General features: G+C 44.9%; 1 protein-coding gene across 1 annotated transcript in view; it reads right to left on the reverse strand.

Annotated features, from left to right (window-relative positions):
* Window positions 1–25322, reverse strand: part of plekhg5b (pleckstrin homology domain containing, family G (with RhoGef domain) member 5b) — a 62055-nt gene that overhangs the window by 29061 nt on the left and 7672 nt on the right. Inside the window, 1 exon segment of the mRNA XM_069710867.1 lies at window positions 21575–21654. Coding sequence (XP_069566968.1) covers window positions 21575–21654 — 80 coding nt within the window.

The raw sequence follows: 25322 nt of genomic DNA on the forward strand, positions 1-25322 counted from the left end.
CAGATGCCATATTTAGACAATAAGGCCAGATAGGTGAGCGAGCGCCCCCCCCCCCCCCCCACTGCTATGGAGTCGGGGCGTTCGCATTCCTGCCGTAACTGAAGCAGCCGAAGAAACCTGGCGCTTTGGCCAAGATAAACGAGTGCATCATCGGTTTGGAAGAGAAGAACCAACCAAACACAAAAGACTTCTAATAAAAACCCGAGAAAAGCTCGTAATCTCGCACTCATGACGGATAACCTGCAGACGTTCCGAGCTCACGGGGGCTCAGACGGACATTTTTCCAATACTGAACATTCCTATTGATGAGGTGGATGATTGATATTTAGGGAAGGAAAAAAAAAAAAAAAAACTTTTTTTTATTTTTTTTTATTATTATCCAGCCGTTTCTGGATCTGGATTAGTTTTACACAACGCGACACGGAGGAGGAGGAGGAGGAGGAGGAGGAGGAAGAGTGAAGGTGCGGGACAGCTGACGAGGCAGCCGTGCGTGCGTCGCCGCGGCGACCGCATGAATGTGTGTGCGAGACAACATGTGTCATGTGAGCGTGTGTCGCGTGTGTCCCTCTGCATGCCTGCTCTCTGATCTGCCCGGATTAGTGGCGGTTGGCTGGGGGTGAGGGGGGGAGGGAGGGAGGTGGGTGGGTGGGGGGGGGCATGACTGGAGATGAAACCGCTGCACGCACGCACACACACACACACACACACACACACACACACACACACACACACACACACACACACACACACACACACACACACACACACACACACACACACACACACACACACACACACGTCTTGGCTTCGCACAACCGACGCCACGTGGCACCTGCTTATATGCACCCCTGGTTCCACACATCACGCAAACACACACACACACACACACACACGCACACGCACGCATTAAACGGGCCTACCAACACAGGCGTGCCCGGGTCGTGCCATCGACGAGCGGCGCAGCGGCCGCGTGCCTCGACACCGGCACGCCGCAGCGTAACCGCCGCTAACAAGGACACGGAGAAAAGAGGCCTCACGCGGGCTTCGACTCTGCAACTTGCAACGTGATTTATAATTAAAGGACGGAAGTTGCGGGTTTTCCAGGTTTCTTTCCGTCTTCCAGGCGGTCTTAATTCTTGCCGCCATCTCCTCGCCGCCGTCGCAATATTCAAATTTTACATAAATTCGGCCAGCTCGCCGCCGCCGCCTCCTCTCGCGCGCCGGGGGAAATCTGCGGCGCAATAAGTCTTTGTGCGCGACGCATTGACGGGGAAAGGCCGGCGATAAATTCAAACCCAGATTACAGATCTGACTCGGCGTGATACGAGGCCCATCCATCACAGAGAGTGAGTGAGTGTGAGAGTGTGTGTGTGTGTGTGTGTGTGTGTGTGTGTGTGTGTGTGTGTGTGTGTGTGTGTGTGTGTGTGTGTGTGTGTGTGTGTGTGTGTGTGTGTGTGTGTGTGTGTGTGTGTTCATTTCCCCCCTCGAACCTCACTCATCCCTCCTCTGGAACGGCTTGTCCTGCCAGAAGCACACCTAGCACTTGAGTAACAGCACGCATCACCGTGTGTGTGTGTGTGTGTGTGTGTGTGTGTGTGTGTGTGTGTGTGTGTGTGTGTGTGTGTGTGTGTGTGTTTGCATTAGGAGTTAAACATTTTTTTTTTTTTTTAAAGAGGGTGGTTTCCGCCGCAGGCTACGGTTTCTCTCACAGAACGTATCGTCCCGACGGAGACCGTCTGAAATCCGGCTCGTTCTGTTGCGTAAAAGTTGATCAATTTGGAGTTCAGACTATCCAGAAATGCTGAAAACTAAACTTCACTTTAAATATAGAAAGCAAAACTCATTAGATTAGTTTTTACTCGCTCCAAATTTGAAATTTGATAAACTCTTTAAGGACTAATTGGCTGCTTTGGGCAAACAGACAGTGTGTCTACTTTCCAAGAGAAACTGTCTTCCCTGCTGCAGATGAAAAGTTTTATTTTGACGTCATTCAGCTCCAGCTGAGAGAATCTGTTTGATAACGTCAGCTGACCCGGGTTATAAATCACAAATGAACGGATTTTCTCATTTAAATTTAGAGTGACGAAAAGGTTGAAACACGTTGGGTGGAACAGAGCTGACCAGGAGAGGAGATAAATCCTAAAATCACATGTTTGTACTTTTAGTGTGTGTGTGTGTGTGTGTGTGTGTGTGTGTGTGTGTGTGTGTGTGTGTGTGTGTGTGTGTGGTCGGGTTTATGTAAAACATGTAAACTTACGGCATCTGACAGTAATATATATATATATAAATAAATCTGATCTTTTATGGGCATATTGTGAAAACAGGAGTTCCCCCCACCCCCACCCCACCCACACAGCTGTTTGTCATAGTGCTGCCCACACCCATAGAGCAAACTCAACTCCCTGTCATTGATTGTTCCAAGCGACCATCATCATGGACACGGACACACACACACACACACACACACACACACACACACACACACACACACACACACACACACACACACACACTACAGGGAACGAGTGAAATCAAAGTGAACCTGAATGAACACAGAGCTTCGGAGCTCCTTCATGTGGGAGTGAACGGAGGATCACGCTGGTGACATCCACACGCGGCGTGTTCAATTACTCGGGCCAACTTTAACGCTTCCCATCACTCCACTCCCACAGAAGAGGCAGCGCAGCGTTCGGGTCCTGTCCCGACACGTCGGAACCGATTTGCCAACGGAGGTGGAGATTCTCCCCGGCGAGTAAATCACGGTTCGCTTGAACACGTCGGAGCTGGAGGACTCGGCTGCGAGTCGACCTCTCGTTCCCTCTTCGAACCCCTCGAACTCCTCATTTCTCACGTTTTTTTTTTTTTTTTTTTTTTACAAACAGACAGAAAAACGCTCAGGTGTATCCCAACAACAACAACAAAAAAAAAAACACAAAAAAAACCCACCCACGCAGGCAAATGATTGGTTAGCGGCAGAGCAGCAGCAAATCATGCACGGTCTTGTTCAAACAGTGTGACTGCAGAGAAGTCAAGTCAAACATCCAGACAGACTTCGGTCGGACCAGCTCGCACCGAACTAACCAAAGACGACCCCCCCCCCCCAAAAAAAAAAAAAAAAAAAATCAGCCACGAGGACACATCCATCACCGGTGGTTCATCGTCTACGGCTGGAAGAGAGAGAGACAAGCACCGTCTCCTTTTTTTTTTTTTTTTTTTTTAAACGGTCAAATACACACCTTTGACCTGGATGGATACGTCACCGCGGTAACGGAAACAAATGTCTGAAGCTGACGAAGCCAAAAAACACTCAACGACACGCCTGTAGAGACCAAGACGTTCAACAACGCTGAACATTATAACATACATGACAGCAGAGTTGTATTAGACTCCATTAGGTTCTGCTGGGTTGGCTAATAATTTGCTAATAAACAAGTAATTGAGTCTATTTCGCAGCTGATTGCAAGTTTGTTTTACTGTAACGGCTTCGCAGAGAGCACAGTAACACTGACTAAATCAAGTGTCACAATATTTAACCAAAATTTCACAATATCCATAATCCGACTGTTGTTTCAGGATGACTACTGTGTTATAAGATCATTTTTACACAATATCTTAAAAAAAAAAAAAAAAAAAATGATTATGGGGAAACCAGTGATCACTTTTATAACTAATTGATCTACGCATTAGTCAATTAAGAGGTTCAGAGACCCAAAGAATTATTATTCTTCATTTATTTGATTTTTTTTTAAACCAGTTTTTAATACCCTAAAAAAAAAAGAGGTGTTTAATAACGATAATAAAGCAGAGAAAAGTTGGAGTATCTGTTTTCTTGCACTGCTTCCTAATGAACGTACGCAGATGTGAAGAAGCTGTCAGATGTTTATTTTAACAGCTGCAGCAGTCAAATACGTCCATAAAATGATATCTGTGGAGAAGTCTTAAGGGAGAAGCAGATTTCCCAGTTGATATCAGTATTATATTGAATGTTTCAGCTCTCTAGTTCCTCCCCGACCGACTTGGAAGACATCAGGACTTTTGATTACTAACTAATAAAACAAGGTGAAAACCCGGCATTAAGGCTGAAAGGCTGGACGGTGTGCTAAACGCTTTTAATTTGAAACGACGGCTTTTAATTTGAAAGGGATGCAGGAAGACGCATCCCTTTCAAATTAAAAGCCTTTTTTTTTTTTTTTTTTTTTTGTGCAGAACCGCTTTTCATCACGCTGCGCTGACAGACCGAGGCGGGTCGATCCTCCCTACGCGGTAACTTTTCACTACGTCCAGCGACCCCGCGCCGGGCCTCTCGACCTGCGCCGCAGAGTGGGCCTCAACATGACGCAGGGTTGCCCGTTGGCGGCGGCCCTGGCCTCCGGCAGGCGGGATTGAAAAACAAGCGAGGCTGCAGGAGATCAAAGGCAGGTCTGATTTACTTTTTTAATAAATAAAACGGTGCGTCTGTTGATGAGTGCCACGGCAGAGAGATGCCTGGCTCGCTCGCCTTTCTTCTGCTGCCATCCGACCTCTGGCTGAGCGAGGAGGCGCAGGAGCAGAGCCAGGCCTCGCTGGGTTTTTTTTTTTCCCCCCCGTTTTTTTAACTGTGCTCTCCCCCCTCCTTTTCTCTTCCCCCCTCCCCCTCCTATGCAACAGCACCGCCTGCCCGTCTGCACGCCTGTTCCCCATTAACCGACTCTCCCGTGCCGCGGTACAGTACGGCTAGGACGCCTCGCGCACATATGGATCCACTCAAACGGAGGCACTTGTTGTGTTTCATCCTTCCAGGAGAGAGCAAAGTGTGTGCGTGTGTGTGTGTGTGTGTGTGTGTGTGTGTGCGTGTGCGTGCGTGCCCCAAACATATGTTCAGTAGGTTCATAAAAGGACCACGCGGCGGTGATTTCTGGTGACCGCGTTCCCTCACCGACAGACATTAAACGTAAGGAGGAGGGATGATGTCATTCGAAGACGAAACTCCGAGCCAAAATGAAACAGTACGTCACGATCCCGATAAGACGTACTTGTGCATTCAACCAATGGACACCTGTGACTGATACCTCATTGCTCACTTCTTTTACGTCACACACCGACCTTAGATACCGTTGCTATGCCGGTCAAGTTTACCGCGATAATGAGGTATGAAATGAGTACGAATTGTGAGCTGATGTCAGTTGTTGTTTTTTTTTACTGAAATGATGACCTCAGCTCATACACCTGTTTAGTAGCATGTATTCACACAGCTGAGCTCCACCCAAACCAGCTGATTAAGCTTCTTTGAGCACGGAACTCAATTTCTTCGTACGTTTACAACGACAACAAGGTGTCTCACGAAGCAGTGTTGTGTTTGCGTCGCGGTTAAGTACTTCAGAACAGTATTATTTTGTTCCAACTTCAACCTTGTGTGGACGCTTTCACACAAAGAGGTCCGATTTTGTTGTATTGAATGCTGCCTATTTCTGGACGCTTGGTCAGCTTTGATTGGACGGTTGGCGTTGAGGGAAAGGAGGGTTTAACTGAACGGTCAATTAGCAAACAAACATTCGATTTATCCAAAAGCGGTTCATTTGGAGGCGATCGAGCGATGATGGAACTGATCTGCCGCCGGCGCGCCGACTGCGATCGCAGCGCGCCCGTATGGCCGATCCAATTTGAAGCAGGGAGTCGGCGTGTAAACTGTGCTGGATGTTTACAGCAGAGAGTTCGGGTGATGAGTTTTAACGTTTGTTTTACCCTTCAAAATAAGTTTCGACCGTCTGTGTGTTTCTTGGCCGCCATCGGGCTTCTTTTCCAGCGATGTCGAAATTAAAATCACCCGAACAGAAAAACGCATCACATCCAAATCAGTTTTTTTTTTGTTTTTTTTTGCGTGACTCATTTGTCGTTTTATAGTATTCCAGTAAACGAACGCGGTATTTCTGCACGTCTTCCTCCTCCTCTGCACGCCAACACGTTAAGGTCGAGGGATTTTTCCCAGGATACGTATCGACGTTTAGGGAGAAACAGGCCAACTGTGCATTGCATCAGCGCTGCGTTCATATTTCACACAGCAGGCAAAGAGGGAAATAAAACCATTCTGAAATATAATTTCCCCTCCTGGTGATTACCCTTTAACTGATCATGAACTTCCCTGAGAATGACTTGTCTTAGTGATGCACCTTTGTCATGTCTCCCTTTATCTTTGCCACCCACCCACCCCCCACCCCCCAAAGGTCCATCTGCCAGCAACAACACTTTCAAAGCATTTTACCACAGAAAGTAACGAAACTCAGGAACAAACACGTTCAAAAGGAAATACTTTTTTTTTTTTTTTCCCCCGGTAGAATACACTTTGCATTCCAGCGGCAGGTTTGTTTCAACACGCCGTGAAGTTTTTACCCAGTAAAAATAAAAAAATACTACTTGCTCATTTTTCACAGCCACGACAAATGAGAAATCATTTCTCGACTTCATTTAAAGGTCAAAGCAATTAAAGATGTCTGTTTTTTTTGTGTTTTTTTAATTTTTTTTTAAGACCGACTTCAGTGGAAACACAAGTGACCCCCTCCTCCATCTCCCCCCCAACCCACGCTGCAGCACAGTCAAATATTTACATGACACACGGCGGTGTCACGGTGTCGTCACGGAGAAAACCGACGACAACAACAACAACAACAACAAACACGCTCACGCTGCTTCGGGAGGGAAACACGAGTAAATCCTCCCGAGGCTCGACACACCGTCCCGTTCGGGGCGATCGATACACCAAGAAAAGCAACCACCACTCACCAGCAGCTGCTCTCCTCTTTTCCCTTTACCGCTTTCTCTGCTTCAGCAAAGTCAAGTGTGCCGACTGAGGCAGCGTCGGCCCCGGACTGTGACGCAACCGGCCTTCCTATCCATAGCTCCGGGGCAGGAGAAGACGGAGAGACAGACAGGAGGGCGGTGAACAAGACCAAAAAAGGAGGAAGTGAGCAGGAAAGAAAAAAAAATAAAATAAATAACTGCCAAGTGAAGCTAGAACTTCCACTGGATCCACTGATTTGGACGCAGAGCTGCTCCAAATACGACTTTTGGAGATTGATTATTCGGAAAACCGGTCGGTAATTTTGGTTTTAAAGGAATATGGAAAGGGCAGAGAGAGTGAGAGAGAGACAGACAGAGAGAGAGAGAGAGCGCTGATGGGTACAACGGTCTGTTGATATAAGAAGCAGATGTGAAATATGCAGACAGAGGAGGGGAAAAGAAAAAAAAAAAAGAAAAAGAAAAAAGAGGAGTTAAAAAAGTGCCGGTAGGATGAGTTCACAAACCTCACGCAGGCAGAGGAACAGAACAGCCAGCGACGGTGCCTCTGCTCTGATGATCAATACATTATTCCAGGTGTGTTAAAGCCAAGAAACTCAACATCTGGCAGTCGTGTTGTGATTTGACGCTCTACAAATAACACTGAATGGAATCTATCACTGTGCGAATCAACGATCTTACATTCACACAGGATCACGCACACAAATAAAAAAAAACACTTACTTACATACAAACGCACTAGAAAATAATATCCAAGACCAGCATGCCTTTTTGTTGTTGTTGTTTTTGTTTGTTTTACTTGCATCTGTTATTCTTACTGTTGTTAGTTCACCCCTTTTGTTCAACTCTAGCACCCCACTTTGTCCCGCTTTACGTCATATATCTTACCGTTACTTAAAAATCTACGAATATTTAATTAATAGTGAAGAAAATGATCAGCCGAGGTCCTCCTTTTCTCGTTTATGTCTGCTGTACTTTGCTTGTACGGATATTGAATGAAAAGCAGCGTAAACACATTTTAAAGCAGCAGTGTTTTCCAGCGGCGACACATTTCCTTTTTACATTTTTTTAACGAATAAAAGTACAAAAATAAAAGTTCTTTTATGCAAAAAATTTGAAGCAAACTTTACCTTCACATCGTATGTACTTGCCATATAAACTCCACCTCCCAGGAAAGGCAGCCTCTTACAGCAGAACGACCGATCAATACCTCCGAGGTCCAATAAACAGCAGGTGTGGGGGGTGAGGGGGGGGGGGTGAATGGGTTTTTTTAAAGTCCCGAATCTTTAAAGTTTCTGAACTCTCTGCGTTTCCCCGGCTCCGAAAATAAAAACCCCGAGCTTCTGGGTGAACAAATTAAAGCCAGCGGACGGAGTTGACGCGACAGACGGTGGGCTCGAAAGAGGCTCGCTCTGTTTACTACAGCGGTCGACTGGTGAGAGACACACACACACACAGAGACAGAAATAATCAACCCCGCCTATCTGCTCAATCACACCCCCACAAGCTCTCACACTTCCTGGCTGACTCATGCAAACTCACTGAAACCGATCTGACTGAAAAAAAAAAAAAAAAAAAACCCAAAAAAACAACAACCTGGCCCCGTTTCCCATCCGACGGCAGCTTCTTTGAACGTTTCTGCTCTCGTTCAGACCCCAAACTTCACTTCGGCGGGCGGGCGAGCGAGCGTCGAGAGAGTTTCCCGTTTCGTGGCCGAGCTCAACTCTCCCGCCTTGATTTAGGACTGCGTTTGAACTCTGACCCCGCGGGGACGGAAGGTCAAACGTGGGCTGCCAGGTTTGCTTCTTTCCGAGCCTGCTAACCGGGAGACAGAACGAAAGAGCAAATCGGTCGACGTAAATAGACCTAAAAAAAGGAAACCGTCATTCATTCTGATCAGTTTGAAGAAGATGAAGAAAAAAAAAAAAAAAAAGAAGTATCAAGTATCAAATTGTTCCCGATTGATATTCTGTTAATTGAATAATCCTCTTTTAGAATTTTTTTTGGACGGGGGCAATACACCAATTTTATATGTCAAAGTCACTTTATTCTTTAATTCAGTCATCAGACTATGACGTCTTCTTTTGCTCTGAGAAAAGTAACCCTGATGACATCGCAGTGATGTCATCAGTTTCCTCTCAACTCCACCTTACAGACAGAAAGCCGTCATTGAGACATGCGGCAATTAGTTGACTAATTTAGTAGTTGATCAAAAGAAAATTGACCAGAAACTACTTTAAAAATCAATTAAAAAGTATTTCGGTCATTTTACAATCAACATTTTGCTCGATTCAGCTTCTCAAAAAAAAAAAAAAAAAAAATAAAATGAGGATAATCTGCTTGTTTTTACTTTATATAATAGTAAATGAAATATATATTTGGTTTTAGATCAAATAAGTAGTTTAAGGGCATCACTACGACCTCTGAGAAGTTCAAGGTTTTCCCAGATTTAACAATCCCTTGATTAATTGAGAAGATAATCTGCAGATTAACTGATAATGAAAAGAAGAGATAACCTCATTAGCATTAAAACGTGAAGGAGAGGAGAGTTTGATGGCCTGGGATGGAGGGAGGCTTCTAAAGATATCGGAAATTTAGGACAAAGTATACTTAAAAATTTGGGACATCCAAGGCAGAATATTTTTCCAACAGATTTCAATCTTGTCTTTAAGGAAACTATCCTCTAGGTCCAAAACCTTAAATGCATTTTGTGTTTTATAAAATTATAAGCACGTTCTTGTTTTTTTGTTTTTTTTAAGTTTTGATCTGTTGGTCACTCAAAACAAGACCGTGCTGATATTTTACTGACTTAAATTATCAATAGTCTGCTATGAAAACAGTCATTAGCTGCATCCCTGTCTGTGTGTGTGTGTGTGTGTGTGTGTGTGTGTGTGTGTGTGTGTGTGTGTGTGTGTGTGTGTGTGTGTGTGTGTGTGTGTGTGTGTGTGTGAGATTTAAGGCCTAAAAGTCCGGTTACAGTCTGCTGCGCCGACCACAAACACTCGGCCCACCGCTCTCTGTTCTTTTGTCATTCTGGTTAATCCGAGATGAGCCCTGTTTTAAATCCCCCCCCCACAATTAGCGAGCTCACCAAAAAACAACTGAGACCCCTGAGGCCGGGGGTGGGGGTGGGGTTGACGGGTGGGGGGACGCCACATGTTACGGGGGAGAGGGGAGGGGGTCGGGGGTCGGTCTTAATACCCAACCCCCCCCCCCCCCACCCCCGTCCTCTTTCTTGTTGTGTCCTGAGTCTTCAAAACAAGTCAACCTGTTGAATCCCCCCCCTCCCCCTCCCATCGTCGGCCTTAATTAAGGGGAGGCTAAATTTAAAAGAGTGAGCAGCAATTACCCTGAAGGATTACACCCCAATGGCGCAGCCATTGTCGCAGGCGGAGATGGAGGGGGGAGGGGGTTGAGAGGGAGTGGGGTGGGGGCATAAGTGACCTTCCCTTGATGCCTGACCTTAGCATTAACCCCTAAATAACCAAAAGCTCTGAAGTCTTCAAGGGACGAGTTCCATAGAAGGGGTTAAAAAAACCAAAGGGAAGTGTGAGCATTAAGCTACGGAGGACGAGCACGCTGCCGTGAGAAAAAAAAAAAAAAGATTAAAGTTAAAATATTTCAGCTGAAGGTTCCACGGTTTCGTCGGCTGGCTTCGGTTGAGAGGAATTTCGGAGAGCAAGCGCCACACGTGCTCCCGCAGCCATAATAACCCCCTTTTTTTTTTTTTTTTTTTTAATTGGGCGATTTTTTTTTCAGAGCTCATTATCGCCTCTCTGACTAAAACTCTGCACGCTGCCAATCTCCAAATAAAAAAAGAATTGCATTAAGCAGCGGTTGTTTGCATTCTCGAAACGCTCGCAACGGACTATTAGCGGGATTTTTTTTTTTTTTTTTTTTTTTTTGCCGTGAGAGGGCTCTTTGTATGCGAGGCGCTTTGGTGGGTTGTTTTCTCCTCCTGAGTCTTTGAACTCTGGCTAAATTGGTCAGTTTCCATCGGAGCGTCTGTCAGGTACCCTCTTCCTGTGTCCCCCCCCAGTCTGCCGTGATGCTCCTGGGGGACGTGGTTGAATTGCCATTGCTGGTTCAACGCCCCCCCCCCCCCTCCCGCCTTCCTGAGGAGACATTGTATGGATGGAGACGCACAAGTCAGTGTCCAGCTTGTTTGTTATTGCTGGACGTCTGTCAAAATAAATGTCTTTCCACCGAGGCTGAAGGGCAGAGTTGTGCTTTTTCCACATTTCAAATGTCAATACGTCGGTATGCTGGGCCCGTGTTTGATCTCCAAACTCTTGACCGGTTGTGTTTTTACCATTGACTTCATATAAAAGTTGGACGTAGCTTCCGGGTCTGAAAAATGAGGCCGAAGCGCTTTAAGCCGCGATACCACCGAGTGCCACTAGAGGTCGGCTCCAAAATCCAAGTCAGTACATTTTTCTCTGCGAGTTATCTCGGTGTGGTTAGCCAAAGGCGGTCCTTCCGATTTGTTTTTTGCCGATCTATCTGAAAATAATCCCGTCGTCAATGAGAAAATGAGCTTCAAAAGCCGTGTTTCGACTCGATCAATCAGACGGAGTCAGATCCTCCGGCAGCCCGTCCAAATATGGTCACTTCCTGCTCCAAACCGCTCAGAACCAGCAGGATGGCGCAATTGCAGAATAGCGGCCACTGTGGCCACATTTTGCAATTACATAAGGATGGTTCACGTCATTTCCCAAGATTCTCTTTAATAAATGACAAGGATCCCTCATGGTCATCAGCTCTATGGAGCATTTTGGCATCTTTCAGCTCCTTTTTTCAGTTAACTTTTGGTAAATCCTCTAACTGCTCTCATTAGTACTCTTTTCTTGTGTAAGCAGGCAAGCAATTCTTGCCATGACTTGCCATGTCAGATTGGTCACCAATCTTTCAGGAATTGAATGATATCATCAAGAAGGAGGGATCAGGAACAGACAAACGGAAAGCAGAATGTAAACAAAAGATTATGTGAATGATACTCGTTGCCTTGTGTTTGGAAAAGCCCCCCCAAAAAATGAGAGTGGAATCTTTTACGAGTCTCACAAAGAGGACAATTAATCTGTTTTTAGCCTCTTTTACTTCACTTTGTTGTGTGTGGAACAAAACTTTGAAGTCCTCTTGTTAAAAAAACGCTTCAGCTGAAAGTGATATGACACATTTTCCAAGTAGCAAGTACATAGAGCTATGTTATGGTCATGGCTGTTTTTGTTTACTTTCCCTCCTTTACACAGGATTTCTTTTAATGGCCTCTCCAGTAAAAGTTGGTTATAATATTCGGACTTAAAATGATTCACTGGGTCGGAGTCATCAGCTTCCCTCTGGACCAACATGTCCCGTGAGGATGGAAAAGTACAAGGTGGAGGACCCACCAATCGCTCCACGAGAGATGAACCAGACGTAAACTAAAGGTTAAACTGAAGCAAAACAGATGAGGATTTCAGTTTTTACTAAATGTCTGATTAACGGGTGACGACAAGCAGTAAACTCACAGTGTTCACAGTCACAGGCTCATAAGACAAGGAAATAAGACGCGGACATGATAATCGCCGTTTGACAGATGTCGTCGTTGTTTTATGAACTTCATGCAGACTGACCGATTGTAAAAACTGGATCCAAACAAGGAGATGATTAACAGTGAAATCAAGAACGTTGCGTTACAATGCGAGAGAGTTCCAGTCAGTTTGATCCAGACTGAAAAAGAAATACACTAAAAGTTCACATAGACGCTAACCGAGAAGCCCTAATGAACACGTTTTCAGTGATTTCTCTGAATGCATTTCAGCCCGGTTGGATGGCACACTGTCTGAATGTCTGGTTTTTAATCATTGTACAATGAGGCATCTGTGAGCATTTTGGAGAACGCCTTGATATTGATAACTTCAGTTCCTTTACAGTGTAACCTCCAGGTTTGTAACCGGATCAGAATGTTTTCAGTCGAATTGGGTTTGGCTGTTCAGTACGCGAATATTTAACCATTCATTTCCTTTTAATTTTTTATCTGACAATCAGACAAGTTGCAGCAAAGCCTCCGACAGGTGTCATGGTCAAAAACATCCCCGTCACTCCCGAACGCACAACCCTGAAGTCCTCTAAAAACCTGCATCTAAGCTTTGGGTCCACCAACTTGACTTGGCGTTGGAAAGTAAAAAAACGTTATGTGGGCTTAATATAATAATACGTTTTTAGACATTTTGCTCCACAAAAGAGCAGGAAACACAAACAGAACCTGACTGAGGAGAAAGTAAAGAAATTAATGCTTCGCTAACCTTGAATTTAGACCAAATTAAAAAGTTTTAAAGTTTGTTATTGTTAAAGCTTGTTTTTACATTAAACGAGAGTTACTAACCAAGACACATTGTCACTGTGGTCAAGTAAAGAAATGTGTGTCACATTGCCGGAGATATTTTAACAAAAAACAGGGACCCACTGATAAAAAACCTTTCTCTATAGCGCCCCTAGTGGTTAAAAAGATCGCGGGGTTCTTTTAAACAGACTGCGTTTAACTTTACTTCCTTTACTTGTTGTTGTAATTTTTTAAAATTAGTTTTCCAATTTATTGCATCATGACCGTCGCAGAAACATTGCATCACTACACAAAACAGCATTTACAGGTTAATTCATGAATCAAAGCGCCGCATAAAAAAACCTGCCAGTCAGCAAGGAGAGTAACCACAGTTTAAACAGGATTGAAGTATGTTTTTAAATTCTTTTCAAAGATTAATGGCTCCATAATTTGTGCCTTTAAAACCCTGTCAAACTTGTTTTAGTCACAGCGACCAGGACGGTAGCGAACCCCCCAACTTTTAGCGAGTCCAGCAGCGGATCTACGAAGCATCTGTGTGCGAATGAGGTCGTCTGCGAGTGTGAAATGCTGGAAAAGAACCTGCACGCTTCCCCCTTCCTTTAATAAACAAATTAACACCAGTCGGTTTCACGTTGAAACGCGATTAGATAACTTTTCCCGGCTCCCCTTAACGGCAGAATGACTCAGAGTGTCTCAGACCACCGTTTCCATAAGTGGGGCTTACATTACTTCATAAAGTAAACTTTCCACGAACTTTACGGCTGAAGTCACATCCTTAAACATTTTCCTCAGAAAACCAATTAATAGTCTGCAGTCGGTCCAGTCACTAAAGTATAATACAAGCTGTGAGAAGTGCACGTTGGGTAGCAATCAGGCAAAACGGATGAACATACTGTATTTTCCTGGACAGAAATAAATCAGCTGCAACGAGAAACTGGAAACATTTGCACAAAGAGAAAAAAGACACAGAAAGAAACATTGGGAACGACTATGAAGTGCGCTGTAGTTTTGCCCAGCAAGGCCTCTTTAAACAAGAACTGGAATTCCTTAAAAGAACCAAAGAAAAAGAAGGAGCTTCATACTACGGATGGGTCATGACATTGGAAGTCATTTCAAAATTAAAAATCAAATACTTTTTGCGACTATCAGCCTGTCTTATTTCCCATGTTTTTAGTGGCACTTGGTGGAAATGTGTTACTACCGCCAGAAGGTGGCAATAATGTACCTTGAAGCTTTTTGCCAACCACCATTGAACAACAGAGGGGTGAGAAGAACACATTACTGTTATTAACTACATATAGAAGTGAACGTAGGTCTGAAAAGTGAGGCTAATACTGAAGTGCCTTACACTGCAATACCACCGACGATCACTAGAGGTCAGCACCAAAAAGCCTAAGTCTCCATAGACTCCCATTCAACTTCTCTCATGAAATACAAAGTCCAAAATTTTTTCCCACAAGTAATTCTGCCGTCATTTGCTAAAGTCACTGCTTCTTAATAGTTTTCTGGCGGACCATCCAAAAATAATCCCGCCGTTAATTAGCTATAAGGCCTCAAAACGCAGTAATTTTTGGGGGTGTGTCTGTTTGATTGACAGGCATGTGGTGCAGTCAGGTTTCCGCAATCGATGGGCGGGGCCTAGTGTCCTCAGGTGCCCAATCAGATCGAGTCGGATCAAACGCTCGTTCCTGCCTCAGCCCGTCCAAATATGACCACCTCTGGCTACAAAACAGCTAGATGGTGACAGCAAAAATCTGGACTAGAGGCCACATAGCGGCAGCTGGTAGCCCCTTGGTAACTACCAGGCTCTGGTTAAAAAAAAAAAAAAAAAACATACAGTAAAACAGTGCTGTGGGATTAGATGCTATACGGTACCTGAAACAGGAGAAACATGCAAAGAACTCTCCGATTGATAGTCAACTAGTTCTCAACGAATATAAAAAATGTTCTCTACTCCCTAAAGTAAATCCCTGCTGGCGGTAGGATGAACTACAATCAGGTGTGAGCGTATGACACCGAGGACCTTAATCCATTTCTCCCTGGAGATGGCACCTAACAACCGGCACCCTCCCGCCACTTGACAGATGCAGAAGGTGGGCATCCAACCCAATGAGAGCATTTGTTTAGCGGCTTTAGCAGTTCCCTGTCAGCGTCAGTTAGGTGAGATTTTTCTACCGAGCAGATCAGTGGAACAGACGGCGAGATTAAATCAGAGGATCCACTGTTTCTGTATTTGTTTGGCAGCTTTAAAAAAAAAAAAAAAAAAAAAAAAACAGAGGTAGGGTGATTTAACGACTAGTTATAAAGGGATTCTCTGTGCGAGGTATATCACAAGAGTCTGCGCCGGTCTGACTAATAGTGACGTTAATCCCCCAAAACCATCAGCAGAGGATTACTCATCATATCTGACTGAATGGGGACAAAAGAGAAACAGAGAAAAGAGAGAATGGACGGCAGCCAAAAACACAGCGAGAGCAAGAGTGAGTGACTGAGACACACACTTCACATTTCCATTTAAATCTAGAGCATATCAAAACCCAAATTGAAAACAATGGGTCTAAGAAAAGGCACATGACATTTTTACATTTTTATCCACTACCGCCACTAGGCCAAAAATTAGGAGTTGGTTGATTGAGAGAAACAGTTGGTGGCGCTAATTCCTCAGCCAGGTGAACAATACACCACTGCAAACTAACTTTTCTACCTCGTCAGCTTCCCTCCATTGTTTTTAGTGGCCAAACTGAAAATGTGCATTAAAACAGGTGGATGGAAAGTGAGCCAGCTGACTGAAACATTTCCTCATCCTCTACGTCTCTGTGTGAACCCCCCCCGACCCGCCTCCAGCTGTTTGGACCGGGAGGGGCCCGTTGTCAAGGGGACCCACACCTTACGAGTCATCTTGTCTGGTCCTGTCAGAGCGCAGGGAGGGAGGGAGGGAAGGAGGGAAATGAGGGAGACTGGGATAGATGTGAAGAAGGAGGAAGGGGAGGGGAGGGGGAAATCGGGGATAATAAGCTCCTCCAGCTCGATCCAGCGAGCAAGCTCAGACTAGTATTGAGCTAATCTGTGAAATGAATCCCACCACCTCCGCCAAGAACTCACTCTGGACTGAGCATCGTCTTTTCACCAGCGGGCCCGATTTTCAAATCCCACCGACTTTGAAGATATTCCCAAAGCAAAGTATCCAAAACACGGCAGCAAAGCCTCGATGGAAACACGCGTGAAGTCCTTCGAGTAACCTCTCGGAGGCGTTGCGTAATGTGGATGACGAAGCTGAAGAAGCACTGCAGGGTGACAACTGGTGCGATTCCTCTGAATTATGGTGCCGGTGAAGTCATCGTTGGGAGCTAATATACGGCAAGCAGGAGAGGAGAGGAGAGGAGAGGAGAGGGAGATGAGAGCAGCGGAGCGGAGAGGAGAGGAGAGGAGAGGAGAGAGAGGAGCGGAGAGGGAGAGGAGAGGAGAGGAGAGGAGAGGAGAGGAGAGGAGAGGAGAGGAGAGGAGAGGAGAGGGAGAGGAGAGGGAGAGGAGAGGAGAGGAGAGGAGAGGAGGGAGAGAGAGAGAGGAGAGGAGAGGAGAGGAGAGGAGAGAGGAGAGGGAGAGGAGAGGAGAGGAGAGGAGAGGAGAGGAGAGGAGAGGAGAGGAGAGGAGAGGAGAGGAGAGGAGAGGAGAGGAGAGGAGAGGAGATGAGAGGAAGAGGGAGAGGGAGATGAGAGGAAGAGGAAGATGAGAGCAGCGGAGAGGAAGAGGAAAGGAGAGGAGAGCAGCGGAGAGGAAGAGAAGAGGAGAGGAGAGGAAGAGGGAGAGGAGAGGAGAGGAGAGGAGAGGAGAGGAGAGGAGAGGAGAGGAGAGGAGAGGAGAGGAGAGGAGAGGAGAGGAGAGGAGAGGAGAGGAGAGGAGGAGGAAGAGGGAGAGGGAGATGAGAGGAAGAGGAAGATGAGAGCAGCGGAGAGGAAGAGAAGAGGAGAGGAGAGGAGAGGAGAGGAGAGGAGAGGAGAGGAGAGGAGAGGGAGAGGGAGATGAGAGCAGCGGAGCGGAGAGGGAGAGGGAGAGGGAGAGGGAGAGGAGAGGAGAGGAGAGGAGAGGAGAGGAGAGGAGAGGAGAGGAGATGAGAGGAAGAGGGAGAGGGAGATGAGAGGAAGAGGAAGAGGAGAGCAGCGGAGAGGAAGAGGAGAGGAGAGGAGAGGAGAGGAGAGGAGAGGAGAGGAGAGGAGAGGAGAGGAGAGGAGAGGAAGAGGAAGAGGAAGAGGAAGAGGAAGAGGAGAAGAAGGTTTAAATGCAGAGCAGGACCGGCCTCAGATTCTCTCCGTCTGTCTGTCTGTGTTCGTGTCTGCTCTGTGTCTGGCTGCCAAGCCGCCGGCATATCAAAGAGACCATTCGCAGTACTTAAAATAAAAAAAAAAAAAAAAAAAAAAAAAAAAACCTCTTAAAGTTGAAATATATAAAAGTTTAATGTTTTTTTTTTCGTTTTTTTTTTCATTTTCTGAGTAAAACAAAAATGCTTTCTTTGATGTGTCTAAATCTGTTTTGTGGGTGGAGTCGGTGAAAGTCAAGGGATATATATTTATGTTCGTATCCTTCCAAGAAATAAATGTGCCTTTCAATCGTTGAGCAAAGGCAGGGCTGGCACAGTGCAGGTCGGGGTTGCCATAACAATGCCCCCTGCTGTTTAAAGCTTGCTACAAATGACACGTACACCTATTGAGCAACGTATACCAGAGTTAAATGAACACTCGTATCGAACAGCAGAATTTATTCTTCCATCATCTGGAAACAACAAAACCGACGTGACTCACCTGGTAAAATGGTCTTATTCACAACTCAAAGTCATAACCAGAGTTAATCAAAAATTGTGACATCTGGGGAAATTCTCACTTTTCTAGACCGGAAAAAGACCACTCACTGTGGGGGCAAGCAGTGAAGTAAAAGGTGTAAGATAACTGAAAGTGATCCATCATGATGCAGCAACATGAGGTCTGGAAAAACTTTACTGACTCATCAAATTTTTTTTACAACATTTTCACTGGAAGTCTTTCAATCCACACTATTTACTGATTATCATGTCTTTTCTTACAGAACTAAATTGCCAATAAAAAGGTTTGGTTGTTTTCATGTGTTACAACATTGATGCAGATTCAACTTGGCTTTTTTAATACTTAACAGAAAAACACCCGTTTTTTTTTTTGTTTTTTTTTACAAAAGCAGAAACAGATGTCTACAAAGTGAAATTAATTATATAAACTATACAGAATATTTTACACCGAGTTGAACTGCTTTTATTTCAATCTCAAGTTTGACCTTGACAGTGAAGAATTCTTTCAATTTGTGCCCATTAAAAAGTTAAATATTTTAAAGTTCCTGTCATGAATGTTTTATATTAACACAAGAACGCATAAATACATGTATGTGAAAGGGGGCTGAATTATACAATAGCTCCTCTCAGCTCCGCAGAGCTTTATAGTCTCTTTCAGCTCATTGTTTTGGTTTTTATGGTCTGAACGTCGCTGTTGTGATTCACTCTCACTGCTCTCATTGTTTTTCAGGCAGCTGTTCCAGCACCAATAAACTGACTGTTCACTACCGGACCAGCGCCGAAGGTTAGACGGACAACGTTTGTGAGGATGAGTGGATATTTCATTCAGAGTTCGTAAAGAGCAACCCGGAGTAAACAGAAGACTGAATGTTACGCTAACATTTGAAACTTTAACTTTATAAGGTCATACTGTGTTTACATGGTTTTTTTTTGTTGTTGTTGGTTTTTTTGCCCCCAAACACAGTTAATTAATGCAGATCTATTAATTCAAATATACTCAATCATAATTAAGAGTATAAGGTGGTGTCCTACTATATATTATACCGATCGTAAAACCCCATCATTTCTTTAGGGGAGCCGCAGCTTTAAACCCTACGTAGCCGTTATTTGGGCGGCCGGCCGGCCTTCCAAGATAAAATTACTCCGTTTCAAACTTGTGTACGTAAATCTTACATTAGAACACCTTTATTCTACTTAAACTCGTTTCTGGTCACATATCTGTTTGTAATACATCCTGCTAGGCCTGCAGGTTTCTATCCGCGCGACTGGCTACCTTTCATCTACCGATAGGACGTGAGGCGTTTCTGAAACATCGGGAAATTGTACCAAAAACCTGCATGTGAGTCGTTTCATGTGTAATTTTCTTTGTTACGATGGATTTTTCTAGAACTGGTATCAAAAGCAAGTATTGTTCAGGAACCAGCATCAAAGTCAAGGTATCGGTATCAAAACATTTTGAAAGATAATCAGCCCTAGATTTCTTACCGGCATACTTAAAGTTGATGTGATTATTACAATATGGTAATTTTTCATGAGGCTTAAAATAATTTAAAATCATGTTTAATCAAATTAAAAGAACGTTAGCTTTGCTAATGGACGAAAAGGAGGGGGGGAAGCCCCCTCTGTTATCTTTATTCTATCCGTCCTCCTCTTTCTGTCTGTCACTGAGATGCAAGTCTTCCCCTTATCTTCTCGCATAATAAAATCAACCCAATAAGATGGCCTTCTGCGCCACAGCTCTGCACACAAATGCAAAAATCAGGAGGGACTTTGTCAGGCCAGAAAGGGGCCAGAGCGTCTCAAACAAGTTTGTCTTTCAGAAAAAGTTGATTCAATGATGTGGGGAGCAGAGAAAGAGGCAGCAAAGATAGTTCAGGTTAAGCAATTTTCCCCCCCATCCCATACACACTTTATTATTCTCAGTTGCCGTGGAGAAAAACTATATATAACTTCTGCCTCTCTCTGCAGGCTGTCTGAATTCAACATCTCTTCTCTCTGTCATCTTCCCCTCTCCATTGTTTCCACACAGAGGACAGCAGGAGACAACAATCTCGATTCAATGGGAAAATCCGTCTAATGCCCTGCTCTGGTGGCAGGAGGGAGACGTCAGGGCAGAGCAGACAAAACCAAAACAGGGCCAGACGCTCTGTCGGTTTCCCTTGGTCTTCTGGCCAGACTCCCATTTTTTTCAGAAACCAGTGGCTTCAAAGGAATAATTCATTTCACAGTCTGGTGACCAGACACAGAGCCCCAAGACCCGCGCCCCTTTTAACACCTAAAAGAAGAAAAGCAGCTTTGCCACCCCTGCTTCACCTTACACAGCCCCGGGAATCAACACAAGAGAGACCAAATATTGTCCGGCTGCGTCCAAGCGGAGCTTCAGAAAGATTGCGCTAACCGGGAGGGACCGAGTCGGGGCGCGTGTGAATCTTCGGTTTGAAGTGGCTTCATTTTGTGTTTCTGTTCGAGCACACGGAGGAGGTGTAAGGCCGTGTAATCGCAAAAGCAAGTCCTGCAAAGGCACTTTGTTTTCTCAGCTGACATCAGCAAACATCATTTTAAAATCACTGCTGCAAAAATAAAAGCTTTTAAAAGGTTAAGTTTGGTTCGATTCAGGCACAAAAACACGATTAGGAAAGATCGCGGTTTGAGTTAAAGTAAGTGCTTGAGTAAGTTTGAGGGAAAACTCTTGGTGGTTAAAATGACTACTTTGTTGATGGTAGGGGAACTTCACCATCATGGTTAAAATAAAAACCTCCTGGTTGAGTTCGGGAGAACCGAGCGTCATGATCGTGGTTAACAGAAACCAATTTGACCATCGTTAGGAAGTGGGATGAAGACAGCGGTGGCCTGCGTCAATATCAAGACATTTTGTTGGCCCATCCGTCCACCCCGACCTCCCCCCACCAGGACTCTTTGAGTGTGTATACTGTCGCACTATTTTAAGCCTCAGAGTTTCAATGGCCTCTAGAGAGCTTTGTCACTTCAACTTACGTAAGATGATAGTCTATCTAGGGACCTTTGTTGTATCTCATTTCCAAAATCTTCCTCTCCTCAGCTCTGTACTGCCACCTGTCTCATAAAGTTTGTAAAATACCCAAACAGAAAACATCTTTTTACTGTCATAAGTCAATGTTTACGCCTGTTTGACGGTTTTAATTAAACACTAGGAAAAATAAAAGTGATAAAGAAATTATTCTTTCAATAATACTCATTCACTTTTTACAAATCAAAATCTGCCAACTCGTACCTCTAAAGCTCAGAGATGTACGCACGGTAACTTTTTTTTTTTTTAAACAATGAAGAGATTTGAATACAACAATTGTTTGAAGGGGTTTTTGTGCCGGACTGGTTCCGGGCCGGGAGCAGTGACTTCTTTGCTTTCAGGCAACGAACAGAGACTTTCTAAACTCCCGGTTGGAGAACTGGCTGTTCCCTACGCTAAGCTAACCTCTAGCCTCGTATTTTATGGACAGACATGACACTTGCATCAATTTCCTCATCTAAGCGTCGCCCAGAAGGCGAACAAGCACATCACCCAAAACATCAAACTGTTCCTTTAAGAGTTTAAATCCAGGAAAGAAAATATGATCCAAGACTTCAGCAGGACATCGCGGTAAACCTGTGGTTCCTGCGCAGACTTCCCTTTCAAGTTTTAAGGGTCTTACCTTGGAGGCCCTGCGGCGCTCCGGACACTCGGGGTGCTGGCACAGGACGCCGTCCTCCTCCTCCTGGACAGGTTTGTCATCTGAAACAAAGCACGCCGGTCAATTTGACATCTCTCTCAAATCACTAAAAAACACCAAAGCAGCCACCCAGCGAGCCGCACGTCCATTAACGCACCTTTCTTGGTAAAGCTGTAAAAACATGTCGTAGACACCAAGACTTAAGTCACCGCCTGTGTTTATATAAGGACGGAGAGAGAAAAGACGGCGGAGGGAGGGTGAGCACGAGAAAACACTCTCGCGCACTAATAGAGGAACCCTGTAATAAAAGGAAAAAAGAAAGAAAAAAAAGAAGAGAACTTTGGTTGAGGAGATTTCTTGACGGAAAGGTAAACAGAGGGAAGAGGGTGGGGTGTGTTTTTGGGAGGAGATCAGAGAGAAACGAATAAACGGGCCACGGAGACAGGAAGAAAATGGAGCAAATGAGAGGAAACCCCGTTCTGGGAGGGTTTTTTGTTTTGTTTTTTTGTGCGAAAGTGCACTCGTCGCGGGTAAGTTCGCTGCACTCTCTGCTGCACAATAACAAATCGCCGTTGTCAAATAAACCTTCAAAAATCTACTCGACGGGTAGGCCGACGCCGCATCGAGGGTATGATAAAAGGCAGAGTTTACATCTACATCTTCGACTCGTACACACACGCGATAAAGATATCATAACAGAGGGCGCTGAGCGCACCGGGATTTATCCGTCCGCCTGATGACAAAAACAGAAGACACGCGTGCATCAGAAAGGAGAAAGTAAGAGCGAGGAAAGGGGTGGAAGCGCGATGGGGGGGGGGGGGGGGAACACAGAAAAGGAGTGCTCCTTGCAAAAAGTCTCCAGTTCCCAAAGCGGGACCGAACTTTTATAGTAAAACTTTTTTTTTTTTTTTTTTTTCTGGTGAGGTCGGACAAGCGCTTCATAATAATGTCACCGTTGAAATATCATCAGTAAATCATCGCGCAGAAGGGCCGGGCTGCGAGAAAACAAAGTCACTTAGCGGCTGAACTTCGAGGCCAACTTCAAACAATGTTTTGTCACCGTGAAAGGAAATGATAAAAGAGCGGAGGCTCTGCTCGGCGCTGGCGTACGGAAACAAGTCACCTCGAGTCATCCACTTGGCTACAGCTACGCTGGCGGGTCAAGGGTGCTCGTGGGGGGGCGGGGAGGGGGAGGGGGGGGACACTGTAATTGGTGCATACCACGGAACCCGTGGCTTCCCCGCTGGGAAGGGAAGGGTCAACCTGTCCACAGGGAATTTGCTCAATGGCAGTAAAAACAAGAGTCTGCAGACGTGTTAGCCGCTCTGTGAGACTACCGAGGCCCTGCAGCGCTTTAACACGCTTGCATGCACACAATGACCATGTTAACATCCTGATATTTAGCCGGTGCGATGGTCACTTCCATCCCAATCTTAGTTCAGCACGGTAGCACGCAAGCAGTGGATAATATGCGGGATTTTTTTTTTTTTTTTGCAGGAATTTGGTCATAAACCAAAGCATTAAATACGTTGTGAATTTTTTGTCGTTGCTGCATTATTTAACAGTTGACGGCGCAGAGGGTGACAGGAGATAAAGGGCCGTGGCAGGAAACAAACAGTGAATGATGAAGTTATGTGGCATGTAACCATGACGGTTATTACCTTAATTATTGGGCTATTAAGGATCTGGTGCAATTTTGGCCTTGTGACGGCACAAGAGACAAAGTTAGGGGTCATCAAAGTTTTCAAAATTCATCCCGAGAGGGACATGAACGGGTGCAAGAAACTTTATAACAACCCATCCAATAATTGTTGAGACATCTTAACAAAAAACATCCATTTTAACCTCGTTTGCGGAAAGGTCAGGAGGCCATAGTCACTCGAGGATTCATCCTCTGGAGACCACGAATGTCTGCACCAAATTTCATGCCGATCCATCCAGTAATTGCTGAGATATTACAGTCTGAACCGAAGCGGTGAACCAGCTGAACAACACCGCCGTCCTTAAGAGCCGCCAGCGAGGCTACGAAGCGCTTGTGGAACACCTTCCAGCGATCCAACAGAGTCTTTTTCTTTTTCTCAAACTTCCACCACCTTCCGGGAAAAAGCGAAAAAAAAAAAAGCGTCTCTCCTGTGACCCGGCTGAGCTGGAAGCAGGCCGAGACGCGCTCTCGGCAACGACTGTGGCCTCTGCCAGCGGGCCTCGGGCTAATGGCTCCCTCCGGGTTTTACGAGCAGGAGGCTGCAGAGGGAGCCTCCAAGCTTTTATGGAGTGTTTCCCAAAGAGGCAGAACTTTCTTTGCCGCAGCGAGACTTCACAGCTTTCCATTAAACAAATGTGACTTGGCCTCGTCGGCGTGATCTCCGGGTCTCGTCGCATCGGGATGTGGAAGAGTAAACATACCAAAGATCTCAGTTCATCTCGACATTTAGAGGTCAGGTTGTGCTTGAAATCAACTTGTGTCACAACTGAAGACGAAAGCGTTTATAATTGCTTCAATTCCAAGTGAAAAAAGCTGCTTGCAGAGGCAAAATAATCACCCCGACTACAGGTACCCACAGCTCCACAGAGGGTTTAATGTTTTTCAGTTACGGCCTGTAAATGTATTTGTTTTGGTCTCGCCGTGCCACTTTCATTAGCGTTTTTTTTTTTTTAAATTCTCCCACAGCTTGTTTGTGTTTCCAATGACACGTCTCCAAAAGCACCCGATAGTGGACAGACAGCTGGCCGGTAGCTGGTAAACTCCGGCTACACAGCCTCATATTTCCCTCAGGAGTTGGTGGAGACCAAAAAAAAAGAGCTAAAAGTAGATTTAATATTACATTGAAATGAATCAGGTAAACAGACATTTATGAAAAAAATTACAAAATAAATGTTGCTCTGTGTCAGCTGGATGTGTACATAGGCAAGCGTTGACAAATAAGTTCAGCAGTATGTGTTATTGTGGCATTTATCGATTTTCTTTTTTCCTGCTGCCCCAAAAAACATCAGCTTTATGAGCAAAAATGTATTGAAAGCACTAAAAGTTCAAATTCACCGGGGGGAAAAAAAATGTTTTATGACTAACTGTATTAAAAAGCTCGGTTTCAATTCAGACTCCGCGTGGTCTCATTTCTAAATGACGACAATTTTATCGCATTTTCATTCGGGACACCTGCTGCCTTAAAACGAGCGCTCCTACTTTCTCCCTCGACAAGTAACAACGCGGCGTCGCGGAGCGAGAGCACGCGAGGAACACCAGCGGGAAAAAAACAACGCCCAGAAAAATTAAAGAGAAGACAGAAGAGACTTCGTTTTAATATCCGGTGTCAGATTCATGAAGCCGCTGCATTTAAGCTTAAAATAAGAGGGTTCCAGCTTTCTGTCTAAAGTTAATGAGCCAGTCCTCCATCAGGCACAATCGAGTTTTTGTTTTGTTTGCGTCATCTTTTGTATACGTCTTGCGTAATAATTGTGCATCAAATCAAATCGTGAACTCAATTCAAAGCCGGAACACGATTACTCTCCTTTGACCCAGACTCGTGCGGCCCTAACTTGAATGTTTTTTTTTTTTTTTTTCGTAACATCGTACGCTAAAAATGCGCTTTCACCAAACGCTAAATGGATCCAAGAACATCTGAGAAAAACGTGCAGAAAATATTTTTGGCAAAATTGTGGTTAAAAGGTGAGGCTGTCTCTGCTCTACGGTAACATCGCCATGACAACAAATCTGACGCGTCACCTTTGGCTT

Source organism: Brachyistius frenatus, unplaced genomic scaffold (assembly GCF_029030835.1).
Source record: "Brachyistius frenatus isolate BFR_SWC_R1_liver_20210118 unplaced genomic scaffold, ASM2903083v1 Contig_95, whole genome shotgun sequence".
Taxonomy (NCBI): domain Eukaryota; kingdom Metazoa; phylum Chordata; class Actinopteri; family Embiotocidae; genus Brachyistius; species Brachyistius frenatus.